We start from the raw sequence: 17,679 nt of genomic DNA on the forward strand, positions 1-17,679 counted from the left end.
CTTTGCTATGAGACTTGAAATTGAGCTCCGGTGCATCCTTTATGCTTTGATCATCCTTTAGATGTTTGATAACAAGATTGGAGTCCACCTGTGGTAATGATTTGGAAAGGCACACAGCTGTTTATCTAAGGTCCCACAGTTGACCCTGCATGTCAGAGCTAAAACTAAGCCATGAGGTCGAAGGAGTTGTTGTGCACAGATCTGGGGAAAGTTTCAAACATTCCTGTAGCTTTAAAGGTCCCCAAGAACAGTGGCCTCCATTGTTAAATGGATGAAGTTTTGAACTTCCTACAACTGGCTGCCTGGACAAACTGAGCAATCTGGGGAGAAGAGCCTTTGTCAGGGAGGTGACCAAGAACCCAATGGTCACTCTGACAGAGCTCCAGAGTTCCTCTGTGGAGATGGGAGAACCTTCCAGAAGGATGACCGTCTCTGCAGCACTTCACCAATCAGGCCTTTATGGTAGAGGGGCCAGACGGAAGCCACTCAGTAAAAGGCACCTAATTCTCTGGTCTGATGAAACCAAGATTGAACTCTTTGGTTTGAATACCAAGCTTCACGTCTGGAGGAAACCTGGCACCATCCAGGCTGTAATCTGTGCTAAAGGGTCTGAATACTTATGTAAATGTAATTTTTCTTTTTTTAAATTTTCCCAAAAAAATTCAGTTTGTCATTATGGGGTTTTGTGTGTAGATTGAGGAAACATTCATTTAATCAATTTTAGAATAAGGCTGTTGCGTAACAGTGGGTTTGAATACTTTCCGAATGCACTGTATGTGTAGAAATAGTTTTATATAACTAAATAAAAAATGAGCACAACCTGTCTGAAAAGGAATACTGAATTAAAAAAAAAATGTAGAAATTTAAAACTAATATAAAATCACAACTATAATAACCTTGCTCAGACAGGTGTTGGCTATGCCAACGGACCATGGCTATGTTTCTGAGCTTGTACTTCCCAGTATTGCTCTCATTCTCAAACTTGAGCTGGCCGCCAGCATAGGCTGAGGGGTAGAATGTAAATAGTGATAATAACATTTGAAATAAAGTACAGCCTATAACAGGGCTACACTGAACTCTCTAAACCGTCTGGAATTATTACTCCTGCCATGTACAAATGACTGACATGGCATATGCAAATAGGACTAAAATGACCTATGTGGTGGTTTGTGCTTGTGCACATTTTTGCATAACCCGACCACCCCCAGTAAAACTAATCCCGTCCGACTAGGGCTGTTTCCTCGTCTGTTGCCTCTGCTGCATTGTTCTCAATCTCAATATGCCGGTTAATTTTGCTATTATGCACATAGCAACGTAGGGAAAGGCGGCAATTCTTCTGAAGATTGTTTTAGAACCGCAGACAGTGACTATATCCAACGTGGTAGAAAGCACATTTGTTATAGAATAACATTAGATTTATTAGTGTTGCACCATTTTATTTTTTACTTAATATAACCATATACCTCTTCAGTATCACGTCTTAAAATGGACTGTGCTATCCCCGTGGCCTCCTCAATGGATTAGCCCACCGAGACGGGTGCAAATCATTCTACTAGTTTTCCTTTGATTATAATTTTCAAATGTATTTTATGATTCAGAATTGCCATGGCAAAGTCTCACACAGTTCTGTATAAGCCAATCAGTGTACAAGTAGCATGGTTTCAGATTTGTTTGTGCTAGCATGTCAACTCCTTGCCATACCAAACATTTGTTTGGCATGACAGGTGCCCAGGCTAGTGTAAAAGACACCCCTCGGTCCTGTTATTTAAAATAATGTGGAATCATAACATGTTTATTTTACTACTTTTACAATTCTGTTACGATTACACTACATTTCTGTATTGAAATGTAAGTCGTTCTTTTTTTCTCCACCAGGGGATGCTGTCTCCATGGCTTTCATGCAGTCCTACATAGAGGTGTCAGAATCCCTAGAAGGTAATGCATTAAGACATGCATTTGAATGGTTGATTCAGCAGTTCTCCTTTTCAATGTTATTGTAAATCACTGTACTTGAAGCAAAAGGGGTTAGGTAAGTTCCCTGACAATCTTGACAGTTGATCAATATGACCTTTTATTTTGGCTCTGTCAATAAGACGAGTCCTACAAAGACCTTGTGGTCGATAAGACAATTTAGGCTTGGTCAATAGAACTATTTTCATCTGGTCCGTCAGATCAATATGCCTGACTGTCGGATACTTATGCCATTTGTCTGTATATCTTTATGTATTTGATATCCAGATCTGTTGATTGTATCTATTTGGCATCTTAAGGAATGTGACGGTGAACTGCATATGTAGCCTACCCATTTGACATCAATGTGTCAGTTGACTTTATGCATGTATCTAACGTGTCCTGTCTATCCGGATGTATCTATAAGACGCTGACATCAGCGACGTGGAGCTGGCTGTGCTGGATTGTGGGGAGTGGACTGACGTGTGCAGCGCTCAGAAAATCCACTCCTTTCCCACCGTCCGTCTGTACCGCCCACAGGAGCCTAGCCAGCCCTACCAAGGCATGCTGGGTACTGAGAGCCTGAACAGGTTCATCATGCTGTGAGTGACACCTCCACTAAAGTAAAATAGAACATATAGAATATTCTATTGCATTTGTGGACATCTCCTTCAAACTAGGTATATGGGGCCAGTTCAGGTGGGTTCAAAGTTGTAGAATGTTCAGCTATAAATGTGTTGTGTACAGTAGATATATTGTTTACCCTCGAAGGAAGGCTCAAACAACTAAAGCTAGAACTTCCTTCATTTACATATATGTTACTGTAATTCCTTCATTTCCATGTTCTATTAAAAGGCCATTATGTAAAGAAAAAAGGATGAGAATCGCTGCTGTGAGGTTACAATGGCAGTCGAACTTTGAAGGTGCTCAGAATAAATAAATAAAATTCTAGTTTAATTTACTTGTTACCGTAATGCCTTCATTTACATATTATAATAACAAAGTGACATGGTAGTGTGTTATTACATGTTACCTTAATGCTTTGTTTACCTACCTTTGTCAAATTTCACCCTTTTCTGCACATTTATCCATTTGTTCTTAAAACGGGTGCATTCTTTCCTCATCTGGAAGATGAGTGCTTTGTTGAGTGTGTGTGACATTTTTTGGGGGGGAAACTCTGTTCTAAAGGGTGCCCAGTCATGTCTTCTTTCATAAAGATTTTAAAGCATTTTTGCGTGTTAGTCGGACAGCTTAGAAAGAGCGGGGGAGAAAGTTTGGTGGGAAGGGGTGGAGAAAGGGATCAAACCCCTGTCTGAGCGGTTGCGTACATGTGATAAGACCGTCAAACCATGGGGCCTTCACATCACCATGTCTGTGTTTTTCTTTTGGTGTGTGACCCAGGAGTCGTCTGGTGTCCCCTGTCCTCCTGTTCTCTCCTGATGAGGTGACATCATTCCTGGAGGGGGACCTGTACCAGCGACATGCAGCTATCGCCCCTGTCACAGTACTAGGCCTGTTCAGCTCCACAGCAGACGCAGGTAGCGTATGTGTGTGGCATTAACAAATAAAACAATCATGAATTAAAATGGAATTCTCTCGTCTCATAGTGTGTCTCTCAGGTGTGCCAGTGTTCAAGGAAGCAGCAAAAGCACTCAGAGGAGAGACTATGGTCGGGTTGTTTGCTGACAGACAAGCAGAAATATGGTACAGTGCCAATTTAAAATCATGTGTGTGTATCATACTGGAGGAATCTATCACACCCAACAAGCTAGTTTGGGTGCAGGAACATAAGAACTAAAAGTAGTATTTATTTATCAAAGTGTGGACTTTTTTTCAGTCTTCTCAAAGTGTATCATACTCCTAGGATTTTTTTTTTCTCCATGGATTTTGCTTATGTATGTATTGGAGTTTAATACGTGTGCCTTTTGGAATATCCTGTAATTCTACAATAACAGTAACACCACATATTCAACAAATCTGTACACCTAATGTTTGTCCTCTTTAGTAGAGAATGTTTATTAGAATTTTGAAATGATACAAATAAGGAAGTGAAGGAGATGGAAACTGGTTTGTTCAGCAGCGGTCATCTTGGGCAATGTAGATACGTGACTTATTTCTTCACTCTCCACACTGGTAAAAAGACTCCTCAAAGCCCTACCCTTCAGCTTTTTCTTCGCTGGGACATTAAACATCCATTTAAACATTTGCCGTATTTAATTTGAGTTATGACCTAAAGAGTTATCTTGTCAGGTTGACACATTAATGAATGTCACTCACCACAATAGTTTACTTTTACAACCAGCCAAAATATTGAAGATATTGATATTGCACTTGGCACTAACAATAAAGTTAGTGCCTTGCGAAAGTATTTGGCCCCCTTGAACTTTGCGACCTTTTGCCACATTTCAGGCTTCAAACATAAAGATATAAAACTATTTTTTTTGAAGAATCAACAACAAGTGGGACACAATCATGAAGTGGAACGACATTTATTGGATATTTCAAACTGTTTTAACAAATCAAAAACTGAAAAATTGGGTGTGCAAAATTATTCAGCCCCTTTACTTTCAGTGCAGCAAACTCTCTCCGGAAGTTCAGTGAGGATCTCTGAATGATCCAATGTTGACCTAAATGACCAATGATGATAAATTGAATCCACCTGTGTGTAATCCAAGTCTCCGTATAAATGCACCTGCACTGTGATAGTCTCAGAGGTCCGTTAAAAGCGCAGAGAGCATCATGAAGAACAAGGAACACACCAGGCAGGTCCGAGATACTGTTGTGAATAAGTTTAAAGCCGGATTTGGATACAAAAAGATTTCCCAAGCTTTAAACATCCCAAGGAGCACTGTGCAAGCGATAATATTGAAATAGGAGTATCAGACCACTGCAAATCTACCAAGACCTGGCCGTCCCTCAACTTTCAGCTTATACAAGGAGAAGACTGATCAGAGATGCAGCCAAGAGGCCCATGATCACTGGATGAACTGCAGAGATCTACAGCTGAGGTGGGAGACTCTGTCCATAGGACAACAATCAGTCGTATATTGCACAAAGCTGGCCTTTTATGGAAGAGTGGCAAGAAGAAAGCGATTTCTTAAAGATATCCATAAAAAGTGTCGTTTAAAGTTTGCCACAAGCCACCTGGGAGACACACCAAACATGTGGAAGAAGGTGCTCTGGTCAGATGAAACCAAAATTGAACTTTTTGGCAACAATGCAAAACGTTTGGCGTAAAAGCAACACAGCGCATCACCCTGAACACACACCATCCCCACTGTCAAACATGGTGGTGGCAGCATCATGGTTTGGGCCTGCTTTTCTTCAGCAGGGGTAGGGAAGATGGTTAAAATTGATGGGAAGATGAATGGAGCCAAATACAGGACCATTCTGGAAGAACCTGGAGTCTGCAAAAGACCTGAGACTGGGACGGAGATTTGTCTTCCAACAAGACAATGATCCAAAACAAAGCAAAATCTACAATGGAATGGTTCAAAAATAAACATATCCAGGTGTTAGAATGGCCAAGTCAAAGTCCAGACCTGAATCCAATCGAGAATCTGTGGAGAGAACTGAACTGCTGTTCACAAATGCTCTCCATCCAACCTCACTGAGCTCGAGCTGTTTTGCAAGGAAGAATGGGAAAACATTTCAGTCTCTCGGTGTGCAAAACTGATAGACATACCCCAAGCGACTTACAGCTGTAATCGCAGCAAAAGGTGGCGCTACAAAGTATTAACTTCAGGGGGCTGAATAATTTGGCACCCAATTTTTCAGTTTTTGATTTGTTAAAGTTTGAAATATCCAATAAATGTCGTTCCACTTCATGATTTGTGTCCCACTTGTTATTGATTCTTCACAAAAAAAATAGTTTTATCTTTATGTTTGAAGCCTGAAATGTGGCAAAAGGGCGCAAAGTTCAAGGGGGCCGAATACTTTCGCAAGGCACTGTAGTTATTAGCAGTACATTGAAAGTAATTAATATGGTCATTAAATAGTAATAGTCCTTGGTTTGGGTCTGAGCAGATTATTTGTTGCGATTGCAAGCAATAGATAGTCCAGGGTTGTGGAAACCTTTTAGATCCACTATTTATTCCATGGGACAACTAGATCTAGGGTATGACTGTGGCAATGCGTAGGTTCGGACAAAACCCACTGAGTCGATGATTGCTTTGAAAGCCTTTTTGGAGTGGGTCTGAACTTTTCCATGTGAATATTGAAGTCACCTAAAATGTGAATATCTGCCATGACTGAGCGGTCCAATCGGAATTCAGACAACTAAGTCAGATAAGCTGTATACGGCCCAGGAGGCCTGTAGACGGTAGCTATAAAAGTGATTGAGTAAGCTGCATAGATTTCATTACTAAAGACAAATGTAGTCCTTTTTTCGTATTGAAATTTGCTGTTAATTTTAGCAACACTTGTCTTTCGAGGGATGCGAGGAGGGGGGGGTGAGATATGGTCACTATTGTAACCAAGAGGAGAGGCCTCATGTAGTAAATATCATCAGGATTGAGCCATGTTTCAGTCATGAGTCATTATGATCAGTGATTCGTTAATTGACTGACTGACTACCTTGGAAGTGAGAGAACTAACATTAAGTCATACATTAAGGGAACATTTTGACATTCGCCATATGGTTAGTGAGAAAGTTCAAATTGCAAATGTACGGTTCCTTACCAGACGTCCGAAAACATTTGTAAAATTCGCGTCGGGCCGTGCGGCAGGGTCTACCGGGAAGTCATCAAACAAACTCTCGCACATTCTGTTTCCATTTGATAAAATAATCTAATTTTGGTCATTTTTCTGCTGTCCCCATAAATCCCACAAGAGGGCAAATGGAATCATATTGTAAATGTACAAAACATCACGAATCACGACGTGGCCGTATCTCCAAAACGGAAAAGACTTCAAAGACAAAACTTGGAGCATAGGTTTGGCATAATGGGCAGTTGGCCCTGAACAAGATGGTGTCTAGGCCTCAACGGTTTGAGTTATGGCTATTTTTCTGGGATTAAAGCTCCAAAATGAAAATGGAGCAATCATTTTTCCGCTTCACGTCAAAGTCAAGGAGCCTCCGGTGTCAATAAAAAAAGAACCAGCCATTTATCTATCATAATTTAAGAGATTGTACAATGTCAAATTGGTGCTGTTCAAAAATCGTTTTTTTTAATTATTATTTTTTTAAACAGTTGCAGGGTGTTCATACAAATCTTTTTAAAGTGTGCTGCGGAGCTCTGCGAGATTTCTGTGATTTTCTGAAATAAAACACACTCACTAAACCAGTTCTTAACGTAAAGTCTTAAAACTCAGGATTCTGTAAAGGCATACCCCAATCAGGATATGAGTTTACTTATAGCTTCCTGTGCCATAATTGGAGTCACGGGCTGTTTCGAAGGGTTAAAAAAGTCAGCTCTTTCCAAAACTTCATATGTGTGATTAGGCAACCCCACTGAACTGTAAATCAGTCATTTGTTGTTTTCATTTGGGACCGCGCCCTTTATCGATCGCATGGATTAGTAGCAACATTGTTGCGAAGCTTTAACATTACAAACCATCGGACAGTCAGACAGTACACCGGCACGCCTGAAGACTACAGCTAAGATCTCTCTTGTTCTTTCTCTTTTTGTCTTCCCTCTATCGTTCCAGTGCTTCACCCTGCAACAGACTCTCTATTTTTCCAATGCACTTCCCATTGAAGTTCATTAGAGCTGGACTATTATTGCCCTGCCAGAAATATTTGGACATTTTAGTTAAAAGGGAGGTTGCTTGCAAGTTGTGTATTATGTGAACTGTATTGAGGTGTACTAATGACATGTGGCCGAGAAGATTGTGGACATTAAGGCCTTTGTCTATGAACACCACCCACATTCATACCCTCTGCACTCCTCCACTGGACGATAATACATATTATTGCAAATCCTCTGTTGATGACTGGGTTCTTTCTTGTATGAAGTTGCTGTTACATTGCTCTGCCATTATTAGTATTATTATTATTGTATGAGGTATTCTTGTTGGTTACCCCTGTGCTGTGATGTGGGTTTTATATGGTGTGTGTTTTTTTTTCTCCACTGGCTATCTGGTAACACGGGCTACACTCGAAGGCAGTCTCTTCTGCTGATGTGTGTGGGTCTGGTAGTGGTACTCTCTCTATTCTACTCTTTTCCTTTCGGCATGGTTAATACCTGCCTGGCGCCCGAACAAAATCATTCTTTACCCCTCTAATAAATACCGCTACAACACAGCTTGGCAGGAGGGACCCATTGGGGTGCGTAGAGACAGACAGTGCCTGCAATAGTTAGCTTTGTTTGAGATAAAAAAGAACAGTCAGACCTAGAGTTCTGAAACCTGTACTAGACCTCAGGTCGATAGTGCATGGTGAGTTAGATGGCTCTAGAAGGTTCTCGGACCGAGAAACGGCCTCGTACATTTGCAATGACTTCAATTCATTTGGACCATTATGAAAATGACAACATTTAGAAAAGTCTCAGACGCAAGACTTGGTGTATTGAAACCGGCTCGGCCCATAGACGGACCCCAACGTTTTTGTCCGATAGCTCATTCAAGGACCCTGTAGCAAGGCATGGAAAAAAGTGGGTTTTCAGCACCAATTAGGGTTTCGCTCGGGCACCGAAGGACCCGTCGAGCCGAAACTCGGGATTCGGGGTGGGCCTCACACAGGCCTACACATAATGTCCGAACTGGACCCGCAGCTCGAATGTAACTATGTGTTTTACGTTTTTATTATGTTTTAAACTGAAGGCGCTGTGAATTATGGGCCTGCTCTGACACATGTGATAGTTGGCTTCTAAATGAGTTGGAAAAAGTGGGTTTGGTGTCAATTGGTATCAGTTTGGTGTCAGAATGACATCAAATTGACTGATGGACACTGACTTGCTCGTTGACTTTTGTACATTTGCAATATGTTTAAACGGAGAGGGACCATCACCAAAATGGCATTCTGAAATCAACACAAAAAATTGCATCGCCATAGTCTCCAGACTGTGCAGAGTTCAACGAGACGCCCCGCTTGACCGTAGCTCGCTCTGAGTGCAGCGACCTTGAAAAACAGAAGGCCCAAAATGAAGCCTGGCCCTAAATGTCATTTGCTTTTGGGTGATGGTGAGAGAACCGTTAGGATGAGAAGCACAATTCGACCTCTGGTACGTTCCTGAGGTTCTCCTGATCCGTGCAAGCCTAACCTTGACCGTGTGGCATTAACCCTTAACAGTAAAACAGGGTTTTTTGTTCTCACAGATTAATGACTTCTCTCCCCATAGGAATACATTGCCTGCACCCCTAAATTCAACCTGAAGCCTATGTGGGTTATGAATGCCGTATGAACCTGTCTTCGACGACAATCCATCAGGCCACTATGAGGTCTACCTGTGTTGATTCTAAGCTTCCTGGAGCAACCGGAAGTGATTAAATTCACCCTATAAGTAAACACGTCTTGATTGAGATAAAACTCAGGATTCTGTAAAAGGCTATCTCAATCAAGACGTGTGTTTTACTTATAGCTTCCTGAGAGTTGTGAGACTCTGCTGTAGAGCTGATCACTACCTCTAACTGTGAGGGGGCCAAAGACAATTACTTGAGGCCAACGTCTTTATCTGACATGGTGAGTTTGGACCCAGGTACAGAGAAGAGACCACATGAGGAATCAGTGGTTAGGGATAAACGATACGTTACTGAGAAACTGTAATGGAGGGAAGAGTGGGAAGAAAAACAAACACTAAGTCAAACTCAGGAGACAAACGCACACGGCACATAATTCAAACTTCAGCAAAGGACAACCAAAAACACCTTTTTAAACAGGGAAATCATAACGATTAAGTAGGACGCACCTGAATGTCGTTAATGGCCCTAGGACAGCCTATGCCGCTCTCTGGTGACGGGTGGAACCATGACAGGACAGTACCTCCCCCTTCTTGGAGCCAGAGCGACTACCACGTAGTTGGTTGGAGTCCCAGATCCAGGATGTCCCGAGCAGGCAGCCATGCTTCTTTAACACAGCGCGCATCCAACCCAGAAGCCAGCTGCACCAATGTGTCGGAGGAAACACCGTACACCTAGCGACCTGATCAGTATGCACTGCGCCTGGCCCGCCACAGGAGTCGCTAGTGCGTGATGAGACAAGGATGTCACAGCTAGCACTGCGATGCAGTGCCTTAGACCACTGCGCCACCGGGGAGGCCCAAGTCCTACTTTTAAGGGAAGATCACCGGTGGACAGCCACACTCGTTGACCCGGTCGGAGGAGCCGAAGAGGCCTTCGGTGGCGGTTTGAGTGTTGGGCAGATGATCGGAGAAAGGTTGATCGCCCTCTGATCCAGGTGAAGCGACATCGTCGAATGAAAGTCTCGGATGATGACACCCCCTCTTCGGCATCTTGTTCAGAAGACGGTGGGCGAACCAGAACTGACACTCAATTGGCGACAGTCCATTGGACGAGTTCAGCAATGTGTTGTGAGCATACAGACGAGTAACTTGCACCAGGAGACAAAACAGGGAACTTCTCCAGCTCCTGGTTGGCCTGCTCTGTTTGCCCATTCGACTGTGGGTGGAACCCTGAGGAGAGGCTCACCGACGCCCCCAACAGGGAGCAGAAGGCTTTCCAATACTGTGTGATAGACTGGGACCCACGATCACAGTGACAATGTCCTGAGAAAGTCTGTGTAGTCTCAAGACTACTTCGCTGAGGGAAACTTTGGTAAGGCAATGGGCTGCCTTGGAGAACTGAACAACGACTACGAGGATAGTGGTAAGCCTTTGGGATGGAGGTAACCCTGTGATAGTCTACTGACAGGTGGGACCAGGGCTGGCTGGGCTCTGTTGTTACGACTTGCTTTGGCCACGTGCAACATAAAGTCTGTTAGTGGGACCCCCGCCAGGGTCAGGTTCTCGGGTCTGGGCTTGTCGTACCATGGTTTCTATATTCCCTAACAAGTGGAGACACAATGCGGGAGCTGGGGATGATGGGCTCTGAGTCCCTCCTTGAAAGGGCATTTGCTTTCTGATTCTTGGATCCCGGGCGATTAGGCTGGAGTGAAGTTGACCCTGTAAAAAACAGAGCCTGCCTGGCGAGCATTCAACCTCCTGGCTTCTTGAATGGAGACCAAGTTCTTATGGTCTGTCCAGATCATGAAAGGATTAAGTGCCCCCTCCAACCAGTGTCTCCACCCTTCAAGGGCCCACTTGACTGCCAAGAGCTCTGTTGCCCACATCGTAGTTGCATTCCGCTGGCGAGAAACGCTTGGAAAATGTCCGAGGCATCCACCTCTACCACAAAGGAACGAGGAGGATCAGGATGAACGAGGATGGGTCCGGAGGTGAAATGTCCCTTGAACTCCATGAATGGCCTGTCAGCTTTGGGGGTCCAGCTGAAACAGGTCTGGGACTTGCAGGGTAGGGCTGTGAGAGGCACTGCCACGGCACCAAAGTTCAGTAAAACGCCTGTAAAAATGGCCAAACCCAAGGAACTGCTGGACTTGGTGGGCTTGCAGGATGTGTTCCGGAAGGGTCTTGGAGAAGATCAGGATGTCATTGAGCTAAACAAAGACTAACCGATTCAACGGTTGACAAATGCTTGGAAGACTGCCAGTGAGTTAGATCATCTGAATGGCATGCTAAATACGCATAGTGGACACTAGGGGTGTTAACTTCGTGGTTACTGGGGGGGGGGGGGCAGTATTGAGTAGCTTGGAAGAATAAGGTGCCCAGAGTAAACTGCCTGCGACTCGGCCATAAAATCTAGGATATGCATATAATTAGTATATTTGGATAGAAAACTCTAAAGTTTCTAAAACTGTTTGAATGATGTCTGTGTGTATAACAGAACTCATATGGCAGGCGAAAACCTGAGTGAAAAATCCAAGTCATTTTGCAATTTCTAAGGCTTCCACTAGATGTCAAGTCTTTAGACTGTAAAGGAGGGGCTCATAAGGGTTCTTTGAGTCAGTGGTCTGGCAGAGAGCCACGGGCTCGTGACGCGCGGTCATGAGAGTTGGCTCGCGTTCCATTGCTTTTCTACAGACAAAGGAATTGTCTGGTTGGAACATTGAATATTTATGTTAACATCCTAAAGATGGATTCTATACATCGTTTGACATGTTACTACGGACTGTAACGGAACTTTTTGACATTTCGTCTGCTCCTAGTGAACGCGCTTCGTGACTTTGGATTTGTTTACAAAACGTGCTAACAATAGTAGCTATTTGGACATAAATGATGGACATTATCGAACAAATCAAACATTTATTGTGGAACTGGGATTCCTGGGAGTGCATTCTGATGAAGATCATCAAAGGTAAGTGAATATTTATAATGCTATTTCTGACTAATGTAGACTACACAACACGCTGGCTATTTCTTTGGCTGATTTGGGCTCTGAGTGCCGTAGATTATTGCATGGTGTGCTTTTTCCGTAAACAAATTTGGGAAATAATTGTATTTATTTATTTCACCTTTTATTTAACCAGGTAGGCAAGTTGAACAAGTTCTCATTTACAATTGCGACATGGCCAAGATACAGCAAAGCAATTAGACACATACAACAGAGTTACATATGGAGTAAAACAAACATACAGTAGAAAAAAGTCTATTATACAATGTGAGCAAATGAGGTGAGAAAAGGGAGGTAATGGCAAAAGGCCATGGTCGGGAAGTAAATACAATCTAGCAAGTAAAAGACTGGAATGGTAGATGTGCAGTGGGAGAATGAAGTAGAAATTATGGGGTGCAAAGGAGCAAAATAAATAAATACAGTAGGGGAGGGGGTAGTTGTTTGGGCTAAATTATAGATTTGCAGTAATCTGTGAGCTGCTCTGACAGCTGGTGCTTAAAGCTAGTGAGGGAGAAGTGTTCCCAGTTTTTTTTTGTAGTTCGTTCCAGTCATTGGCAATGGAGAACTGTAAAGAGGCAGCCAAAGGAGGAATTGGCTTTTGGGGTGACTAAAGAGAGATACCTGCTGGAGCGCGTGCTACAGGTGGGTGCTGCTGTGGTGACCAGCGAACTGAGATAAGTGGGGACTTTACCTAGCAGGGTCTTGTAGATGACCTGGAGCCAGTGGGTTTGGCGACGAGTATGAAGCGAGGGCCAGCCAACGAAAGCGTACAGGTCGCAGTGGTGGGTAGTATATGGGGCTTTGGTGACAAGACTGATGGCACTGTGATAGACTGCATCCAATTTGAGTGGGGTATTGGAGACTATTTTGTAAATGACATCGCCAAAGTCAAAGATCGGTAGTGTAGTCAGTTTTACGAGGGTATGTTTGGCAGCATGAGTGAAGGCTGCTTTGTTGCGAAATAAGAAGCCAATTCTAGATTTAATTTTGGATTGGAGATGTTTAATGTGAGTCTGGAAGGAGAGTTTACACTCTAACCAGACACCTAGAATATGTGGACAACTACAAATACCCAAGTCAGAACCGTCCAGAGTAGTGATGGTGGGCAGGTGCGGGAAGCGATCGGTTGAAGAGCATGCATTTAGTTTTACTTACATTTAAGAGCAGTTGGAGGCCACAGAAGGAGAGGTATGGCAGTGAAGCTCGTCTGGAGGGTTGTTAAGTGTCCAAAGAAGGGCCAGAAGTATATAGAATGGTGTCGTCTGCGTAGAATTGGACCAGAGACTCCCCAGCAGCAAGAGCGACATCATTGATGTATACAGAGAAAAGAGTCGGCCCAAGAATTGAACCCTGTGGCACCCCCAGAGACTGCCAGAAGCCCGGACAACAGGCCCTTTGATTTGACACACGGAGCTCTATCAGATAAGTAGTTGGTGAACCAGATGAGGCAATCATTTGAGAAACCAAGGCTATCGAGTCTGCCGATGTGGTGATGAATACGGCTGCACAGTAATATCATTTAGGACTGAACTGCTGTTCACAAATGCTCTCCATCCAACCTCACTTAGCTCAAGCTGTTTTGCAAGGAGGAATGGGAAAACATTTTTTATTTTAAATAAAAAAAAACATTTCACCTTTATTTAACCAAGTAGGCTAGTTGAGAACAAGTTCTCATTTGCAACTGCGACCTGGCCAAAATAAAGCATAGCAGTGTGAACAGACAACACGGAGTAAACAATTAACAAGTCAATAACACAGAAAAATGGGCAGTCTATATACAATGTGTGCAAAAGGCATGAGGTAGGCGAATAATACAATTTTGCAGATTAACACTGGAGTGATAAATGATCAGATGGTCATGTACTGGTAGAGATATTGGTGTGCAAAAGAGCAGGAAAGTAAATAAATTTAAAAAAAACACTATGGGAATGAGGTAGGTGAAAATGGGTGGAATGGGTGAAATTGGCTATTTACCAATAAACTATGTACAGCTGCAGCGATCGGCTAGCTCAGACATGGACAAACTACGGCCCGCGGGCCACATACGGCCCGTTAGGCTTTTTAATCCGGCCCGCCGAACTTGTCCAAATTATAGTAAAAACCTCATTTTTTCCCCTTTCCCTGCAATGCTCACGTTTCCCCAATAGATGGCGCACTCAAAACACATTGACCGTTGTTGGAGTGGCGCGTGTTTCTCTTTATTTCACTTTAATTTTCACTTCGTTTCACGTCACCATTAAGCCCTTCTGTGAAAATGAGCGGACCAAAGAGAAGGAAAGTGGACAGCGAATGCCGAGTGTTTAATAAGGAGTGGACAACAAAATACTTCTTCACTGAAGTCCGATCAACGGCTGTATGTCTGATATGCCAAGAAGCTGTTGCGGTTTTCAAAGAGTACAATATCAGCCGTCACTTTGCCACGAAGCATGCAAACTATGCTAGCAAGCAGTCAACACAAGAACGGGCGGCTACTGCTCAGAGGTTGGCAGCTAATTTACAGAGTCAATAACTTTTTTCACCGACAAACTGCAATTCAAGAGTCAAGTACCAAGGCAAGTTATTTGCTGGCATTCAAAATCCCACTGAAATGGTGAGTTTTTCTGCTGTGCTATGAAAAAAAATGCATATGGAAAGTTTGGAAGTGCGTCTTTTAGTTAAGAGCAATGCGCATTTACGCACAGCAGCGGTACAGTAGCTTAATTAACACGCCGCACATCGCTCTTAATTTAAATTTAAATTTTCAGCTGCAGGTAGGATATTTAATACAGCCTATGTCTGTGTGTTTGGCAACGATACACGTGTACTGTTTGCGCGTGAAGGCGAGGGCGTCCGTGGCGAGTTTGTAGAGCGCGCGGTCAGGACAATCCATCCATGATTTTGCGGAGTTTAACACAAGTAGATATTATTGAGCTTGAGTATTTCGTTGTGTAATAATGTTTTGAATGTTGAAAGTGATTCCATTTTTCAATAAATGTTGATCTCTTTAACTTTGCACCTTCGATTGAAACTTATTAAAAACAGACGCAATCTTGATAAATAACAGTGTATAAATAATGATAAATAATAAATGATAAATAATCCTCTTCCATCCTATCATCTCTTCCCTCTGCTCAAACCTTCTCCCACCTATCTCCTGATTCTGCCTCCTCAACCCTCCTCTCCTCCCTTTCTGCATCCTTTGACTCTCTATGTCCCCTATCTTCCAGGCCGGCTCGGTCCTCCCCTCCCGCTCCGTGGCTTGACGACTCATTGCGAGCTCACAGAACAGGGCTCCGGGCAGCCGAGCGGAAATGGAGGAAAACTCGCCTCCCTGCGGACCTGGCATCCTTTCACTCCCTCTCTACATTTTCCTCCTCTGTCTCTGCTGCTAAAGCCACTTTCTACCACTCTAAATTCCAAGCATCTGCCTCTAACCCTAGGAAGCTCTTTGCCACCTTCTCCTCCCTCCTGAATCCTCCTCCCCCTCCTCCCTCTCTGCAGATGACTTCGTCAACCATTTTGAAAAGAAGGTTGACGACATCCGATCCTCGTTTGCTAAGTCAAACGACACCGCTGGTTCTGCTCACACTGCCCTACCCTGTGCTCTGACCTCTTTCTCCCCTCTCTCTCCAGATGAAATCTCGCGTCTTGTGACGGCCGGCCGCCCAACAACCTGCCCGCTCGACCCTATCCCCTCCTCCAGACCATTTCCGGAGACCTTCTCCCTTACCTCACCTCGCTCATCAACTTATCCCTGACCGCTGGCTACGTCCCTTCCGTCTTCAAGAGAGCGAGAGTTGCACCCCTTCTGAAAAAACCTACACTCGATCCCTCCGATGTCAACAACTACAGACCAGTATCCCTTCTTTCTTTTCTCTCCAACTCTTGAACGTGCCGTCCTTGGTCAGCTCTCCCGCTATCTCTCTCAGAATGACCTTCTTGATCCAAATCAGTCAGGTTTCAAGACTAGTCATTCAACTGAGACTGCTCTTCTCTGTATCACGGAGGCGCTCCGCACCGCTAAAGCTAACTCTCTCTCCTCTGCACTCATCCTTCTAGACCTATCGGCTGCCTTCGATACTGTGAACCATCAGATCCTCCTCTCCACCCTCTCAGAGTTGGGGATCTCCGGCGCGGCCCACGCTTGGATTGCGTCCTACCTGACAGGTCGCTCCTACCAGGTGGCGTGGCGAGAATCTGTCTCCTCACCACGCGCTCTCACCACTGGTGTCCCCAGGGCTCTGTTCTAGGCCCTCTCCTATTCTCGCTATACACCAAGTCACTTGGCTCTGTCATAACCTCACATGGTCTCTCCTATCATTGCTATGCAGACGACACACAATTAATCTTCTCCTTTCCCCCTTCTGATGACCAGGTGGCAAATCGCATCTCTGCATGTCTGGCAGACATATCAGTGTGGATGACGGATCACCACCTCAAGCTGAACTTCGGCAAGACGGAGCTGCTCTTCCTCCCGGGGAAGGACTGCCCGTTTCATGATCTCGCCATCACGGTTGACAACTCCATTGTGTCCTCCTCCCAGAGCGCTAAGAACCTTGGCGTGATCCTGGACAACACCCTGTCGTTCTCAACTAACATCAAGGCGGTGGCCCGTTCCTGTAGGTTCATGCTTTACAACATCCGCAGAGTACGACCCTGCCTCACACAGGAAGCGGCGCAGGTCCTAATCCAGGCACTTGTCATCTCCCGTCTGGATTACTGCAACTCGCTGTTGGCTGGGCTCCCTGCCTGTGCCATTAAACCCCTACAACTCATCCAGAACGCCGCAGCCCGTCTAGTGTTCAACCTTCCCAAGTTCTCTCCCGTCACCCCGCTCCTCCTCTCTCTCCACTGGCTTCCAGTTGAAGCCCCCCCCTTAAAATATTTAGATGCACTATTGTAAAGTGGCTGTTCCACTGGATGTCATAAGGTGAATGCACCAATTTGTAAGTCGCTCTGGATAAGAGTGTCTGCTAAATGACTTAAATGTAAATGTAAAATGTAAACAGTGCGTATGTTATTTTAATCTATTTACATTTCCTCCTCCCAGTATCTGCGAAATAGTATGTAAATGCCATATCTTGCATATTCCTTGAGACAAATTTATTAACTGATAAGGGCTATTTTTCACATTTGAAAGACAGTTAATAAATTGGGTTGTAGTGTTCTTACTGTGCTATGAGGTTTGCACACACTACATTTAATGCTTTAAGTATATCCGGCCCAAACACTCCCTCCAAATGCTCCTGGCCCGGCCCCTCTGTCAAATTTTAGAACCCATTGTGGCCCGCGAGTCAAAAAGTTTGCCCACCTCTGGGCTAGCTGCTCGGATAGCTGATGTTTGAAGTTGGTGAGGGAGATAAGTCTCCAACTTCAGGATTTTTGCAGTTCGTTCCAGTCACGGGC

At 44.1% G+C, this 17,679-nt stretch overlaps 1 protein-coding gene across 4 annotated transcripts in view; it reads left to right on the forward strand.

The window, feature by feature from the left end:
- The window catches only part of txndc16 (thioredoxin domain containing 16), a 69,761-nt gene that overhangs the window by 17,253 nt on the left and 34,829 nt on the right, over positions 1 to 17,679 (forward strand). For all 4 annotated transcript variants that reach the window (XM_046308688.1, XM_046308690.1, XM_046308691.1 and 1 more), the window contains 4 exons: positions 1,876 to 1,935; positions 2,378 to 2,552; positions 3,352 to 3,488; positions 3,570 to 3,654. In XM_046308688.1, coding sequence (XP_046164644.1) covers positions 1,876 to 1,935; positions 2,378 to 2,552; positions 3,352 to 3,488; positions 3,570 to 3,654 — 457 coding nt within the window. The remainder of the gene's footprint in view (positions 1 to 1,875; positions 1,936 to 2,377; positions 2,553 to 3,351; positions 3,489 to 3,569; positions 3,655 to 17,679) is intronic.

The sequence above is a fragment of the Oncorhynchus gorbuscha genome, linkage group LG17, assembly GCF_021184085.1.
Source record: "Oncorhynchus gorbuscha isolate QuinsamMale2020 ecotype Even-year linkage group LG17, OgorEven_v1.0, whole genome shotgun sequence".
In the NCBI taxonomy this organism is placed as follows: Eukaryota; Metazoa; Chordata; class Actinopteri; order Salmoniformes; family Salmonidae; genus Oncorhynchus; species Oncorhynchus gorbuscha.